This window comes from Streptopelia decaocto (genome assembly GCF_964273445.1).
Source record: "Streptopelia decaocto genome assembly, chromosome: 1".
Lineage (NCBI taxonomy): Eukaryota > Metazoa > Chordata > Aves > Columbiformes > Columbidae > Streptopelia > Streptopelia decaocto.
The window spans coordinates 185,954,123-185,970,973 of record NC_138663.1 but is presented as its reverse complement, the minus strand read 5'-3'; the positions used below and the strand labels follow the sequence as shown (position 1 = coordinate 185,970,973).

General features: G+C 36.9%; 1 protein-coding gene across 8 annotated transcripts in view; it reads right to left on the bottom strand.

Annotated features, from left to right (window-relative positions):
- Positions 1 to 6: 6 nt before the first annotated feature.
- Positions 7 to 16,851, bottom strand: part of SUPT20H (SPT20 homolog, SAGA complex component) — a 31,966-nt gene continuing 15,121 nt past the window's right edge. For 2 of the 8 annotated variants that reach the window (XM_082046612.1, XM_082046613.1), the window contains exons 14-23: positions 16,466 to 16,623; positions 14,185 to 14,217; positions 11,938 to 12,055; positions 9,764 to 9,872; positions 9,371 to 9,532; positions 7,327 to 7,639; positions 6,145 to 6,299; positions 3,776 to 3,831; positions 2,034 to 2,139; positions 7 to 546 (exon numbers count right to left, since the gene is read on the bottom strand). In XM_082046612.1, coding sequence (XP_081902738.1) covers positions 440 to 546; positions 2,034 to 2,139; positions 3,776 to 3,831; positions 6,145 to 6,299; positions 7,327 to 7,639; positions 9,371 to 9,532; positions 9,764 to 9,872; positions 11,938 to 12,055; positions 14,185 to 14,217; positions 16,466 to 16,623 — 1,317 coding nt within the window. In that variant the 3' untranslated portion in view covers positions 7 to 439. Of the gene's footprint in view, positions 547 to 1,391; positions 1,517 to 2,033; positions 2,140 to 3,775; positions 3,832 to 6,144; positions 6,300 to 7,326; positions 7,640 to 9,370; positions 9,533 to 9,763; positions 9,873 to 11,937; positions 12,056 to 14,184; positions 14,218 to 16,465; positions 16,624 to 16,851 lie in introns of all 8 variants that reach the window. The other 6 variants (XM_082046616.1, XM_082046617.1, XM_082046619.1 and 3 more) reach the window with 5 other exon arrangements.

Here is a 16,851-nt window from a genome sequence, read left to right as displayed (position 1 = left end):
CGAAAATGGATTTGTAAAAATTGTATTTGTTACAGTGTTCACAAACCTTTTATACTAAATAAACAAATACCAATACTACATTTACAAAGTTCGTTTTTTCTAAAATGTTTTTCACCCTTATACTATATACAATGCTGCTGAGTAGTAAAAATACAAGATAAAACATTCTGTTAAAAAAATTAAGTGACTTCAGGAAACCAGACTCTAGCCGCTTTATAGATGAAATCTCTAAGCTCTCTTAGGGTTGGCTTCCAAACACAGTTCATTTATTTCAGTGTAATGTCAAAAATTCATTTTCCACCAGTAATATAAAACACTTGCTTTTAAGCTTTCTCCTTTTTAATCTGAAAAACAAGTCCCCTCTAAGTCATTTTCTTTGGAGTGGTGGGGGGAAGGCAATTCTCAGGATTTTGGAGAGGCTGATGTGCCTCTTTTCCTTTTACTTTTTGAGTGGCTGCCTGAATGCTGTTGATGATGCAGGTGAGCTGCTTGTGCTGCTGCTGCTGCTGCTGCCATAGCCATTTGATGCTGCAAGAATCGCAACTGCTGCCATGAAGGAGAATGAAGAAGAAAAGTTTGTTAGTGTTGACTATAAAGCTACTTTTCATGTCAGAAGAATGAGAGGAAAGGGGGGAGGGAATGGAAAGGGAAAAACTGAGGAAGCACCAGGCTGACAGAAGGAATGCACCACGTACTGGAGCAATGAGTACAGTCAAGCAGCACCAGTGGCACAGAAGCCTGCGGCTTGAGGGCATATCTAACGGGTTACACGTGTACTTGGACAGATTTGTTCCTTTGCCCTTTCTCTCCATTGCAGTAACTGCAGTAACTCAGCAACTTCAGTGAATGTTTGGGTTACATAGTACATTCTTAACAAAATATCTTCTTAGTGTGGGCATTGTATGTATTTTCTCTATGTATCACAAAGAGGAGACTCTGCTAAAAAAAATGTAAATATTATTATAAAGCATCTGAATGACAGGATGCTGAAGGAATGCTTTGTCAGAGCTGTTGCTTTCATGTACTGAATGTAGCAGTGCTACATTTGAACTCACAGGTGCTTACATTCATGCTGGTTTGGTATCTATTGGCACCTGGCAGAGCTTATTTTGGTATGTGCCACAAGCACTCCTTGAATGTTAGCAAATCAGGAAGGTGGATGGCTTAAATGAATTAAAATAAATTCAGTGCTCCAAGCTGAGAGAACCATAGATTTCACATCTTTCATGACACAGTTTGCCAAAATGCATATTTTTTCCATTTGCAAAACCATAAAGACATTAGGAATTTTTTTTTTTTTTTTTTTTTTTAAGTCAAAGGGGCAAGGTTGTTGGTTTTGGAGCTAAGAATTGTATTTTTTTTTTAAACACAGAGTGAAGTTGCTGGATTACTTGTATCTGTTGCTGCTGCTGCTGCAAGGCTTGTTGTTGCTGTTGTAAGGCAGAAGAGAGCTGGAGTCTCTGCTGAGGAAGGCTTTGCCCAGGTCTGTTCACAGCAGAGCCAAGCTGAGACAACACTAAGGAAGGAGAAGGGGAAAGCAGGCAGGTCAGAGAGGTCAGGGTTGGGGAAGGAAGACACAGGAATAGAGTGTTAAACAGAAAAGGGGGATCAATAGAACTTGCTTCAGAGTCAAACTGGAAACAGCACAGAATCAAGTATTTATGATATACATACTCTGTTAGTTAGAACATACTTAGATTATGAAGTGCTTGTGGAGACACAAGAGGTTTCTCATACTGGATGTTAAGCACACACTTAAACATTCCTCAATGAAGTTTGGCATAGAAGTTCCCTGTACTTTCATATCAAGCATGTCTTCTTTTCACGTGATATAATCAATTTACTACACTTAACTGCCAAACAAAGCAGAAAAGTGCATGCTTTGAAAATAAAAGCTCACTGCTTCTTGTATAATTTATGTGCTGATAATAAATAGTCAATTGTTCTGATCTGACGCAAGACCAAACTTCATTTCAGCGTGAATTTATCAAGATACACACTTAACTGCAAAAGGAGGCTCAGCAAGCACATACCTGTGGCTTGAGGTTGCATAAAATTCCCTACTCCAGTCAGGTTAATTACAGCAGCTTGTTGGGCAGATAATGCCTGATCTTGACTGGATGGACCTTGGTCAGACCCCTAGCAAAAATGAAAAGCTTGATCCTTATTACCAGACTTCAGTATCAATGAATAAGTAAATAAAGCCCATGTGAAGGCAAACTTTTGAAGTGCCATTTCAAAACATTTAATTCTATATCTTCTTGCACATGTAGATATAGGCTATAATGTAGTCACTATAAAGTAGAGCAAACGGATGCTGAATGACCCAAGATAGCTGTTTTGGCAGAAATGGCACTATGCCTGTCACCCAGGAGAAGTCCCATCAACTTCTCTGCAGTCAGCAGAGGCTGCAGTTCATGGTTGTCATCTTATGACATTTCCTGTCCCAACCACAAAGTCTTCAGGTGACACCTGAAACCACCCATGTGCAAAGGTCCTAATCAACCAAAATGGGAAATTTCTGAAATTTACATTCATATGTTCATATTATGCCACACTCTCCTTAATTTCATAAAAAATACAAACCCTGCTTTTAAAATTTTCAGAACTGAGTAGTCCTCACAGTAATCCCCCAAATGGAAACAGTGGAGTCTGATCTAGAGTCTACTGAAGTCAAAGGGTATTGAACTACAATGTCTTCTAGAACTTAAATCATGCATTGATTCGTAAAGTGGGGAAACAAAGTATTATATTAAAGGTTTAAGCAAACTGCATGGCTTATCAGTCATTAAAAAACAAAACGCCCTGTTTTGAGCTGGTGCATTTCCAGCAGTTGTGGTGGTTCTTTAGAATAACCATATGAAGTAATGCCACTAAGATCTAGGTAAACTTGACCAAAATACTACACATTAAGAAGGCATCATCATGGTCTGATGTAAACAAAATGCTAAAGTGAAAGTGTCTTCATTCAATATGGAATCACGCATACACAAACATTTATTTTATAGAAGAGCTCTGCTCTGGCATAACTGTCTCCCATGCCTGCCCTTTTCCATATTTCCAGAGTGTGTACAAGAGTGGGAGGAGGAAACAGCAAAGCTACAGCTCATCTTTTACTGGTATTAATTTCTTTGAAGCACGGTGCAGCACTTGTGGAACACTGAAGCTGCACTTGTGCACCTGTAACTTCCAGCTGACTTCAAGATCCAGTTCCACAAACACTCTCTGTTCTGCTTTTAAAGGGAGCTCTGACAATGCAAACAACTCTAGCTCATGTTTGCATTTGTATGTATGCTTAGTGGAAAGAAAACATTAAAAGACCTTGCAAACTCCCTATCTTATATAAACTTGTACTTCCATTGCCAGAAGCTCTTTCAAAACTATTCCTGCACCTACCTGTGCATGTTCAGCTCAGCTTTTAGGCCTTATATGTGTTAACCCGAGTGATTCTATGGTACTGTTTTGTACTTTAAAAAGAATAATAACAACAATTTCAGTTTAAAGAATGAGTTGCAATAAAAGCTTAAGCAAATCCTGAAAGTAGAAGTTTGTAGTTTAGGATTAATCTCTTGCATTCAAATGTCAGCATTTTTAGATTGTTACTAAGAACTAGGTGCTTTGTTGTAAACTAAGTGATTAAAATTTGCAGCAAATGCTACATCTGATCAACTGGCTGCAAAGATCTGTTGGGGGCAATGCAGTAAGCAAAACTAAACAGGTATCTACAGAAAATTAAGAAGTTATGATTAGTATTGTGTCCAAGTATATCAATTACCTGTAGAAGATTTAAAGGCCGAAGATTTGATGCATTTTTCAAACCAAAGGGGCTGCCTGTTAAAGAAAACATCTTTTTATTAGTAGGAAGTCTTAATTATAAAAGTGTATTACAATTAATACACCTTTCCACTGGGATTATTTCTAAACATTTGGAAGAGGGAAAACTGGCATGTCTAAATCTATACTTAATACAACACTGCATTTTCTGTAATGTTGGTGAGTTCATAGTTATCCAGACTCAAAGTTAAAGAGACCTTACTGAACAGAAAGAAAACTGTATCGCTACTAAACACTGTACCTGTAACCTATTACCTGTTAATGTGTTTACACAAAGGTGAATATGAAGAATATCGTAGCAGTTATTCTTCAGTGATCCTTTTGGTTTTAAAAAGTTTTACTGTTTATATAGTAAATCCAGAAATGTCCAAGGGCTCAATAAAATAACAGGCTCTCAGTTTCTCAATCGTTAACAGAAAATAACCCAAAATCTTAGCAGCTGCCCATCCCTCCAAGGGCTTCTGGCAATAAGTATCAGCCTTGTAGAGCTTTCAGCATTATTCCACATGGCACTCTTCAAAAACTATGCTAAAAAAGATGTATATGTAGTATGCTATGAGTTGGGTATAGAACGGATACAAACGCTCCAGTAAAACAGCAGCTGTCAAACAGAATCCCCCAGAGGTCTGCCACCGACCCAGCTCAGCTCGCTACTCCTGTCTGCTATCTGGGCAACAGCATAGTATGTAAAAATCTGTGACACCAAACTGATAAAAGCTGATAGTGCTTGAAAGGACAGAGTTAGAATTAAAAGTAAGCCTAGGAAACTGAAAAAGGGTCCAAAACTCAGTAACATCAAACTAAAAATAAAAAAGACAAATGAACAAGTACAAAATTGTAACTAGTTTGGTCTATACAGCAAGAAAGGACGAGAGAAATTACAGCAAGTCACAAACATATCCAAATCATCCATACCACAAACAATAGAACACACAAAAGAACCTCTTCACACAGTTTACATTTATAAAACTCACTGTCACAAGGTGCCGTAGATGCCAAAAATATAAATGGGTTCAAAAACCAATTAGATAAATCCACAGAGTAGAAGTCTAGCACAGGATATTAAGCACAAAGATCCACGTGGATTGTCTTCAGCTGAGAAAGTCTCAAAGCTGTAGATGGCCAGAAGAGGTACGGTTGTATACAAGGGCGTTTCACACCTTTGCCTCGTCTTAAACTCTCTCCTGAGCATCCTCTAATGGCAACTGTCAGAGACCAAATATAAACTGGACGGATTTTCGGCCTAAACCAGTAAACCCATTCTTATGGTAATGTAATGCTGTTGCAAAAATACAAATAAAAAATAGGCAGACCTCATTTGGGGAAATGTTAACAGGAATGTTGTGAAAGAGATGAGATGCATTTATTCTGCTGTGCTCCACAGTGGTAAATCAGCCAAGCTCAGGCTTGTGTCCAGTTTTGGTTATCACATTTTAAGAAGGATGTAAGCAAATTGGACAGTCTAGAAGAGAGTGACAGGATTATGAAAGGTTTGAAAAATACGACCTATCAGAAAGAGAAGACAAATGTGGGACATGACAGCATGTTTGATACTTAGAAAGTAAAGAGAGAGGGTGAACAACTATTTTTTATGTCTGCAAGGAACAGGAGAAAAAAAATAATTTAATTTGCAATTAAGGAGATGCATTGTAATTAGAAGGAAGCATTTTGTATGGATAATGACCTACTCCAAACAGCTACCAAGGGAGACTGGATTCTTCTTTAGCGAAAATAATTAAAGCCAGTATAGATAAAAATTGGTTCAATATGCTTTAGACATATTTGACTCTGCCTCAGTGTAAGGGATGGATATCTTGAAGTCTCTTCCATACTTCTGAATCCATAATCATACATTAGAGTTTTTCATCCTTATTATTTTTTCAGAAAAAATAAACTAAGAATTTAAATGCTGCTTTAATGAGTATTGAGGCATACAGATTTAAATAGTCATACTGAAAGGTCCTGCTAGAAAAAAGCAGTACCAGTGATAGACTAAAATGCCCCCACATTTAAAAAGCTCAGTTGTGCCTTTTTTCTTGTAGTTGTTATCAATGTTGCATTTGAATTTGGACTTTCTCTCAAATTTTGTTCATATCACACAATCCAGTCTAGCTCCTCAAAATCACTTTCAATCAATCACAACTACCTGCCTACACTTTCAATGCAAAAATACGTATGCTGTTCCCCAGCTCCAGCCATCAAATCCACAATCTGTTCACACAATGGCCACTTCCGTCCATTGTTCTTTCTCACAGTATGTTTCACTCTGTCCCTACCTGAAAGGTGGCTTTTCAACTCATTCACACTAACCTGCTTGAGAAGCAGACTGCATTGCAGCAGGCAGCACACCTGGTACCAGACCTCCTGACGGTAAAATGCCACTCAGGTTTATACCTGCAGGGGCTATGGCACCAGTGTTGCACCCCAACATGGGGTTTGAACCGCTCATCAGTGTCTGTGCTCCACTGTAGAAGAGGAAAGACAACACATCAAACCCAAGTGGTACAAGCAAATCTTTGTAAATCTTTGCCCTCTCTCTTGTAACAAGTAAACCAATTATTTGCTGTAAATGGGATTATGGATAAAGCATCAAGGCAGCTTAAAAAAAAGTCATTATGCCTAGGGTATAATAAATACGTAAATTCATATGCTTGGCATGTATATTTTTTCTTTGGTATAATCTATATGAAAAAAACCCCAAGAGGTTCTTTTATTCTACAAACACTGAAAGATGAACAGCCTTCAAAATGGTTGTACCATCACAGCAAAATGTTAAAGAACAGTTTTGTTTCCTTTTTGCCCTATGAAAGGTCTCTCCAATTGATCAATAATGATGAACTCCTGAACACAAGTGTCCAATACCTGCACTGAAGCACACTGTGTGTCTTACACTGATCATCTTACACTGATCACAGAATTTCATTCAGTTTAAAAAGCAGTTCACATTTTACCATGAAAATCTATTCTTGGCAACAGCATTATTTTTAAACCACAAAATGAGTTTAAAAATTAAAGAATTTTAACCTTAATATTTGATTGTTAGAAAACAAATTTGTCATTTTCTTGTATTTTGCATAGGCACTTCAATATCAAATCTCCATTTTTCATTTAGAGTGGTCTGCATAAGATAGTCCACCTCCTCTCCAATTAAAGTTTCCAAACTTAAAGGCCAAAACAGTAGAAACCACTTAAACTGAGGTTAAGCCTTATGAAATTCAGCTATGTGCATCCAAAAAGCTGAAAGCACGATTTTCTTAACAGACCTCTTCAGTATTCTGACAATAGGTGCCTTATATTTGAGAAATACAAATAGTTTCTAGTGGCTCTTGGCTTCATAATTACAAAGTGAATGATATTTTTATGCTGCAGATCCTGAAAAATATCTATCCTAATGGATGCTGGACAGTTCTGTACCATTCCAACCCTCCTCACCCCACTGTCCCAACCACCAACCCGCTCAGGGCAAATTAAGAACCCATCATAACAACTTACCACACAGAGCCCACTACATTGATGAAGTTAAGTCCTGCAGGGTTTGCCATGACCTGGGTGGAGGTTGTTCCTGTAGTAATGGATGTTACCATGGTGGAAAGAGGAATGGTCATTACAGGCAGTGCCTGGCTCAGAGACATTTGCTGCTGAGCAAATGGGGTTAACAAAGTGGGCTGAGGGGTGAAGCCTGAATCTTGGGGAGTAGGGGTGGCAGAAGGGGTAATAGGAGTTGAGCTCTGAGCATCAGGAGGGTGTGGGGTCGATGAAGGGGTGTTGGTTGGAGTAGGAGTAGATGGTTTAGGAGTTCCAGACCCTGCTCATTGAGAAAAATAGAAAGTGCTAGTTTGTTATAAAAGGCCAGTCCTTTTTGTAGAATAAGGTTAATGGAGTTGTATTTAGCACTGACAATTTGTTCCATTTCTTAGACTGCAAGTGTTAATTCCTACACGACACGAGCGTTGCAGCACGCACTCGTTAAGGATGCAGCATAACCGCAAAGAAAACCCATTCTCCATGCTTAGCTCCTTAAGCCATCCATCCATCTGTATCCTCCATTAAGCCCTTCAATCATTTATCGTATGTTAAGTCATAACTCCTTCAGAAATACTTAAAATGAAATAAAACAATTTCTTAGTGACAATTTTAACCTACTGTTTTTGTCCTAAAATGTTAAACATATAGTCTATATGCACTGTCTGCACAATAGCATCGTGTTAAAAACATATCATGGAAAACAACAGATTCAACAAAGAACATGTACTATTTCAATGATCATGGGGTTGATCTAAATTTTGTCACATAGCTAAACTCCCATTTGCCTAATTTTGATAAAACAAAAATTTTTTTTAGTATTTAAGAACCAGAGGATAATACTGCATCTCTAAAAGTTGCTGTGTAATTCCTTCTGCTTAAATGTAGCATGTATAACTGTATTTGCTGTGGATGCAGTAAGCACAGTTTATCAATAGAAAACAAAACAAGAACCCCAAAAAGCTTGAGGTGTGTTTTTGTTTTCTGTTCTTTTTTGGCTTTCATGTCCTGCAGAAAGAAAGGAAGTAAATGTGAATCTCCAGCTGTTGTGACCAGAGCCTTACAACTGTGTGTGGCAGATTTACACAACTCATAATGCTAACAAAAAACCAAGATGAATAGGTTTGAAGATAACTTTTATAAGCTTTCTTTTTTTCTTTGTGCAAAACAAGAAGGCAGAAAAGTTACACCTTTTGAGCTATCCAGATTTAAAATTATTTAATGCAAAAAGTGTATTATAATACTGTGCAGGACACTGGAATGTGCAGTCTACAATTATTAAAAAACTGAAAAACTGCAGCTAACTATTTCTCTTTGTACAAATCTGTTCACGAAATGTCTCAAGAAGCATATAAATTAAAAAAAAATGTTTACGATCTCTAGCTATTATTACAATGATCCTGTCAGTGTTAATGAAAATACTTAAGCTAGGATGTCACTTAATATTGAAATTTACATTTTAACACCTGAGAATATGGTGCTATCATCACCAGCATCACCACCACACTTGCAATCAGCAATGATTTGTAAAACAGTGTAGGAGTGTTTTAAAAAATCATCTTATCGTTTATTGTATCACCACCTTGGGACTGATCAGATTATACACATACATAGAGATACAACTGCACCAGTTCCTATAACATTTAAAAAACCAGAAACTGATCTAACATACTGTTTTTACACCAGATGAAAAAAAAAAAATCTACACTTTGGAGTTTTATCTCATCACATCGTCTATCAGCCTTTCATAAATGACGAGATCATACTAATTTCATAAAATGTATTAAAACGTATACACAGAGGGTGCATACATATATACAGAAAAAACGAACACAGTTACAATAAACATAAAATACATACAGTGAACAAGAAACCTGCCTAAAGCTGCACAACTTATACAATTTAGGATACACTGTACACTTAAGTTTCATCATTCCACAGGTTAAGAAGTCTATCTCAGGAAGCATTTATGCAAAAGCCTAAGATTTAATGGAGAATTTAGGTCGTGACTCACTTTGTGAAGAGCTCGCAGGAGACATGGCAGCTGGAGAGAGCATGCCAACTTGATTAAGATCCATAGATTGTTTCCGAGAAAGACCAGGAGGCTTAGAAGGAGGAGGAGGTGGAGTCGGAGATTTTAGATGGCCACTTGACTGTTGTGCACTGAAAATATTACCTGAAATAACAGAATTAAAATACATCATTGTTGTCTGAGTACAGGTTAACTCAAATATTTGTTAGGATACAATTTTGTGAACAATAGAATCAGAAATCAACAAAATGATGCTCTTTTCACAGAGAAGATTATTTATTTTTTTTAAATTAGATCTTTACTAGAGGAATATCATGTCATTTTACAATAGCCAGAACACATAGAAAGGAGATACCCAAGTCCATAAATAATTACCTGAAGAGCTACTTCCAGAACTTGAAGGTAATTTGATGGGAGGAGGTCGGTGTTTTACACCTTTCCCCAACACTGAAGACTGAACAGAGCCTGATATACTTTCTGGCTGCTAGGAGGAAAGAGAAATTAACGCTACCACAGCAATAATGTGAGCTTCTGCATATTTGAACAGAAAAGACAACCCAATTAATTTTTTACTAGACTTCTCAAAAACATGACAAAATTCCCTTCAAACATTTCAGATTTGTATTTATTTTAAAAACATAGCCTATGGCGGACTCCTTTTAGATAAAATGCTTACCACCAAGAAGCAGCTTGAAAGTGCCAGTAAAATTTAAAGCCAGAAAAAAAAAAAAAAGGAGTTTCACTCTTCTCTGCAGTTTTGAAATCCTTCTTCGTAACTTCTCATAAATGCAACAGTGAAAGATGCATTTTAAATAAAAGCACAATTCGGTCTTACTTGAAAAATAACATAATTTCATTCATTCACCATCTGTATACATCTGCCATTTCCAACCAATAAGGATTCAGAGAACAGGATCAGATTTCCTGATTCTGGGAGTAGGAATTTAAGTAGTTTCAGGCAAATCCCACTGACCCATTGCATTGACTTCAGTGGGATCAGAACTTCACTAATCTTTTAGAAGAAAGGTGCTCCCTTTCTCTTTGTTCTTACAGCCTACTTATCAGATGGTTTGAACATAAGTTACCTTTAGCTAATCAAATCTGGAGTTCTCAATCATGCACAACAGATCTTGAATCCGTAATTCCAACAGCTGACACCATCAAGAGACTCCACAGTGGAACATTTACAGTTACAAGTCTATATATTTTTACCTAGAGTTCAAAAACTGCTGAAACCATAGAAAATGAGGTTCTCAACAAATCAAGTTTCAACAAATCAAGTCTCAACAAATCAAATTTCAGTGTTGGAGCCTAAATTAGATGTGCACAGGCTAACAAATCAGAGCATCCACCATTGTGCAGAATCAATCTTTTTGGATGGCTTAGTTTCCACTCATTCTCAGTAATAAGAGATACTTCCTCTGCATGTTTCTAATAGCTCGCTTATAAAAAATAAATGTTTGAGAAAAATTCTGAGGATTACCTTTCTCTTATACTATTAAAAACTGCTTTGTTCATTCTGAAAATAAAGACTAATGCGGCATTCAAAAGAGGATTAGGTCATTAAGTAGAGTAACTCTGGTAACTTTGGTCCAGCTTACACTGGGGGCTCGGACAGCCAGACAAGACAACTTCCAGAAGTATCCTTTCCCCCAGGTTATTCTATGATTTTCAGATTTAGACATATAATATATACACATATGCATGCATATGTCTGTATGCCTACACACACACACAGAATCACTCATACTCCTTTCTGCAACTGCTGTCCTCTGCATGTTTTTCTTCTGGCTGCCACCAAGACCAACCTCTTTCAGAGCAATGTTGTTGCAGTTTAAAAGTAGGTATTTAGGGGAAAGATGTAGCAAAGGAAACAGCCTAATGGATACCAAATTAATTTACTACTTGGAGCCTAAATACAGTTCTCTACTAGAGAAAAGAAAGTCAGAGGCAGCGAGTAAAAAACAAGGCAATACCAGCAGGCATGAGAATTTGGGAATGTACGAATTACTACAGAATGTGTGCAGACAGACATATGCACTTTGAAGTGTAGGGTGCTTTTTTTGTTGTTGCAGGGTTTGTTTTTTGTTTTCTTTTGTGGTTTTTTCTTTTTTTTTTTTTTTTTTTAGTTTTAATCTTCAAACTATAGAGAAAATAATTCTAATGATTTCTAAAGGTAAAAGTTCAGCTACAGCATCTGCTTCTGTGTTTGCTGACCTGTAAAATTAAATGCACAGCTGCATTTTACTATACTGCTCTGTGAAAGGTTCATCTGAACCTTCATCTGAGCAAAACCTGGAGCTAAAATCCCCTAGAACAACAAAACACCAAACAAAACAACATGGCTAAAAGACAACATTTGAACACAGAAAATAAAGTGCTTTCCTCTAACTTTTCCAATACACTCACTCTGAATGATTATGAAAATAAAGCATTCAAGAATTCATTCAGAATAAAAAATTTAGGTTTACTTTTAAATATGGATAGCAAAAATTATTCTAATAATTCAATAATCAAGTGAGAATAAATGTATGGCTTGATGAACTCACTTCCATTTCCTTCCCTGGAGAAAGATGACTAAGATTGACTGATCCACCTGAATTATGAAACATTTTCACAGGACATTTAGCTTCATTTTGTACTAACTCCTGATACTGGTTCACCACTCTGAAACAAACAATGAAGGCATAAAAAGATAAACAACACTGAACTTCTAAAGTAGATACATATATGTAAACACATAATTGTATATGTTACATAGTCATATTTATTTATTTTATACAGAAGTATATATTATGTAAGTATATATCTATCTAGAGATGCACATATATAAAACAAATGTATATCTCTATATATCACTCTACTTTATGTTCCTGGGCTCTTTTGTTCATTTTCTTCCATTTTAACTTTTCTTTTAATCACTGTCTTTTTCTAATGCAAAATACAGGTGTTTTTAAGAAACAAGTTTAAGCAACAGTCTTTTGGAGGAATATGTAAAAGACTAGACAGAACAGTTCCCTTTCCAAAAGCAACTGCAGCTCTTTGGGATGTCAGTCAATGGGGATCCCATTCCCTTCATATGGGTCCAGAATATTCTATAAAGCTGTGTCCTTCGCTTATGCTCCCTGTGGAACAGTCAACTCTCCTTTGATTTGAGGTCTATGTCAGATGAGGACTCTGAAAGCAAGGGACGAACTAAGTGGTCCATACTAAACGTACATCCAAGAACCAGTTATCATCACATCAGAAGTGATCATTCCTCTTTGAGTAGCAGGACAGCCAGGTCTTACTCTAAGAGACTAAAGAGTAGTGATGTATCCAGGAATTCAAAGCACCAATAGCATCGGGCAAACAAGCTGAAAATACTGTTCTACCATACTGAATAGTACACGTCTCCTATTTTGAGAGAACTAAATTGAGGGGTTACTGTTTCATAGATGTGAGCAGAATATACAAAGCGACCTTGCAGACTTGAAAAAAGAAGCTGAAGACCTGTTGCTGCTTATACTCTGGCAGACTGAACCTCAATGAGAAATTGCTGGAATATTTCCAGTAGTTTACAACTAAATGCAATGATTGACACTTTATTTTGGTATAGCACTGACTCAATATGCTGCTACATGACTAATGCAGACAAAATCAAGGGTCACAAGATACATGGCAGAGGAAAGTGTGCAATGTACTTTTTTCAGGAATTAGATTTCAGATTGCCTTAAAATGACAGTGGAATCAGAGTAATAAAAATGACATGTAGTCAAAAAAGTGGTCCTGCCCTCCTTCCTCCTCTCCTGCTTCTTCTTGTCCCTGTCCCTGAAACCCAACTGCTTATTCTGATTGAAGGAATTGTGCAATCCAGTGGTAAACATGATCAGGAAAGCAAGCCCAGTTAAAACTGGACCCCTGTATTATGGTTGGTTTAGTTTTCAGCCAATCAATCCCCCAGTTCAGCTCACAGCAAAACAGCAAGTCTCTGTCAGCATAAAGGAGGCAGAAGAAACAGGAGTGAAGAGTTCCTTGATCAAAATTATCTATTAAAACAAATAAGGTTGTTATTGATTTTTGACTAAATCAAGGATTTGTCTCACTGCCAAGCACATAAGAAGGGGGTGTAGGAGGGTAAGAGCTGTGGCATGCCCATCACCTCGAGGTCTCCTAGGAAGGCACAAAACCACAACTGGCTTTGACAGAGATTGCGTTGCAAAGGTTCTGTGCTCATTTGCACAAATGTGTATCTGTAATGTGATGCAAACTAACAAACATTTGAAGACATGCTTATTTTGCTGACTGAGTTATCCCGGAATTGCTACTCATAATCATTCTACAACTTATACTGGAAAACTGTTTTATTGCTTGCTTCTCTAAGAAAGCAGAATAAAGTAATGCACAACACACAAAAATAAGTTGTATACACAGAAATCCTAGATTATACCTAAAGTTCAAATGAATTATTTCCATGATTGTTTATTTACCATACCAAATGTAATGCTAAGGTTCTGAGAGCATGTCATCTTGACCTATGTAATCAAGAATAATGGTGCAAGTAACTGTGACAACATGCTTGAAATTTACGTAACAAGGTGTGTTCACATATTCACTTTCCTCTGTTCTTCCTTGCTTGTCAAATATAGAAACTGCACACTCCATCCTATTTCTTGTTATGATGATTAATTCTTATTTTCCTCATCTGTTCTGCATCTGTTTCCATAACCACAACATCAGCAGCCATAATGGTTAAAAGGAACAAAATTAATTATTTGGCATTAAGCCAAATGTTTCTACACAGTATATTAATTTACCTTTCCGCATCAGTCTTCGAACCAATAAGGAACCTGAAACATAAAATGTATAATACATTTTCAGTCATGAGTTCGACTAAAATAACATGCTTTTATAATCACAGAACTTAAAACAAATGTCAATGCTGCTCTTTTTTTCAAACCTGCTGAAAATACAGGAGACACTGTATTCATTTAATGGATTGGGTATTAAATAATACTTGAAATACAAACTTGGTTTCATAACTATATGTACAATATACACACATGGCCTAATACTCCCTTAGGAGTAAGCTGCCTGCAAAACAAAAGGCAGAACGTGGAAGTTATGCATTTTATACTTTCAAAAAATTGAAGTGAACAACTGCTATGGAATTGCTACTGCTAAAAGTACAAGGGAAAAGTTATACACAAATCAACACATCAATATGTTCACACTGAAATATAGATTAAGTGTCCTGTTGATATGTGAAAAACATCTACCTGTAATATTTCAACAAACATTTAGTTTCTGTTGTTTGTTTTCACTTGCACAAATTCTGATTCCTCATGATTTTTCAGAACTCCTAAATAAGCATCTCTTTTCTGCATAATATGTATGGCTTGCACGCTTATTACTTCAGCCATTTTTTAAAAACACTACAGACCTTTTATGTTTATCTATCTCAAAGAAAAAAAAAACAGTTTTATTTTACAGCAAAACAACAAAAATGTCTTCTGCACCTTTTACTTCACATGACGTAATTTTCTAATGAAGAAGCATCCAAATTTTGTTGAACTTCAACCTGTAATGTCTTAAAAATAATGGACTTGAGCAGTGATTACCCAAAAAAACACCAGGCATCTGACTACCTATAAATCCTTTTAACCCCCAGCCTTATTGTACAAATGTAAGGTAGCACTGCTGCTATTCCACGAAGATCAGTACTAAGTATGTGTGCTGGCTGCAGCTGGGATAGAGTCAGTTTTCTTCCTAGTAGCTCCTATGGGGCTCTGTTTTGGATTTGTTCCAGAAACAGTTGAACAGTGTTGATATCACAGTGATGTTTTAGTTATCACCGAGCAGCCTTACAAAGAGTCAAGACCTTTTCTGCTTCTCACCCCACCCCACCAGTGAGTGGGCTGGGGGTGCACAAGAAGCTGTGAAGGGACACAGGTGGGACAGCTGATCCCAACTGACCAGAGGGAATTCCACACCATATGGTGTCATGCTCAGTATATAAAGCTGGGGGAAGAAGAAGAAAAAGGGGGACATTCGGAATGATGGTGTTTGTCTTCCCAAGAAACCGTTATGTGTGCTGGAGCCCTGCTGTCCTGGAGATGGCTGAACACCTGCCTGCCCGTGGGAAGAAGTGAATGAATCCATTGGTTTGCTTTGCTTGTTGCATGTGGCTTTTGCTTTAATTATTAAACTGCCTTTGTCTCGACCCATGAGTCTTCTCACTTTTACTCTCGCAATTCTCTCCCCCATCCCAATGGGGTGGGTGGGAATGAATGGGCTGTTATGTGGTGCTTAGTTGCCAGCTGGGGTTAAACCACAACAGTATGGAAACAAACAGTAAATAGCTCAGTCTAGGGATAAAACATCCGAAGTACTCAGAAGATTTTAAGATTTTAATTAAAAAAATAAGATAGGAACGATATACTAGGCAATAAAAATATCTTTCATCAAAAGAACTCAAGTTAGTTTTCTGAGGCTCACTGCTCCTTGCCTTACTGAAATTTACAGGGTCTATTCTGCTGCACAGGTTCCTCCATACTAAGAATGTGGTACACACCACAAAAAGATCCAAGAATAGATGATCCTTATAGAACTGCAGCCAGCAAGAGAAGATTCAAAACAATTAAAACTGATAAAGCTTCTTAGGAGCTCATGTTTTTCTTAATCAATTCTTTACCCTAAATTTCTTTGCATAAGGCTAGACATAATATAATGAATTCTCATGTCTTCATAGCATCAGGCAAATTTTGACAATAAAAACTGAGTGAGACTGAAAAAGAATGCTGATGTCTCACAGCGTGTCTGATTTTTTTGTGTGTTTCCCCCCAACCTGATGTGCGGGCTTTTTTTAATCTTTAATGTAAAAGAGCAGGCAGATTTAACACAAAAATACATTTAAGATATAAGGGTTGCTTTTTTTTTTTTTTTTTTAATTTTAAGTTCATTAGCTGAATTTTTCAAACAAGGCTCTTAAGTCAGATCTCTAGCTCTAGAGTGTTTTTATGACTGAAAATGATAGGTAATGTCTGTCTTCCTTCATCTATCAGACCATAGCACAGATTAAAAGGATATGCAACTTACTGTGATGGAGTTAACAGGTTGTCATTTTCCTCATCGCCTTTGAGTGTCTGAATTTTACCATAGTACAAGGGATTGCCAAGTGACTGAAAAATGGTCAGTTTTGTTTTTTGAAGCTGGTTACCAACTTCACATTCAAACACATAATCATCTTTTATTTCCTAGAAAGACAGAAAAAAATAACCAAATAAGTCTTAACAAGTGATAAAAGAAACATCTAGTAAAATATGCCCATTCCATACAATATAGTAAGAAACTTTGTAAGAAGGGGTGCATTATCTAAACCAAAAGTGATTTGAGAAGAAGTTATCTAAAGGGATGAGAGGAAAAAAGAATTTGTCCTCTCTTAAAAATACAAAAATATTGCAAATGGTAAACAATCATGTTAG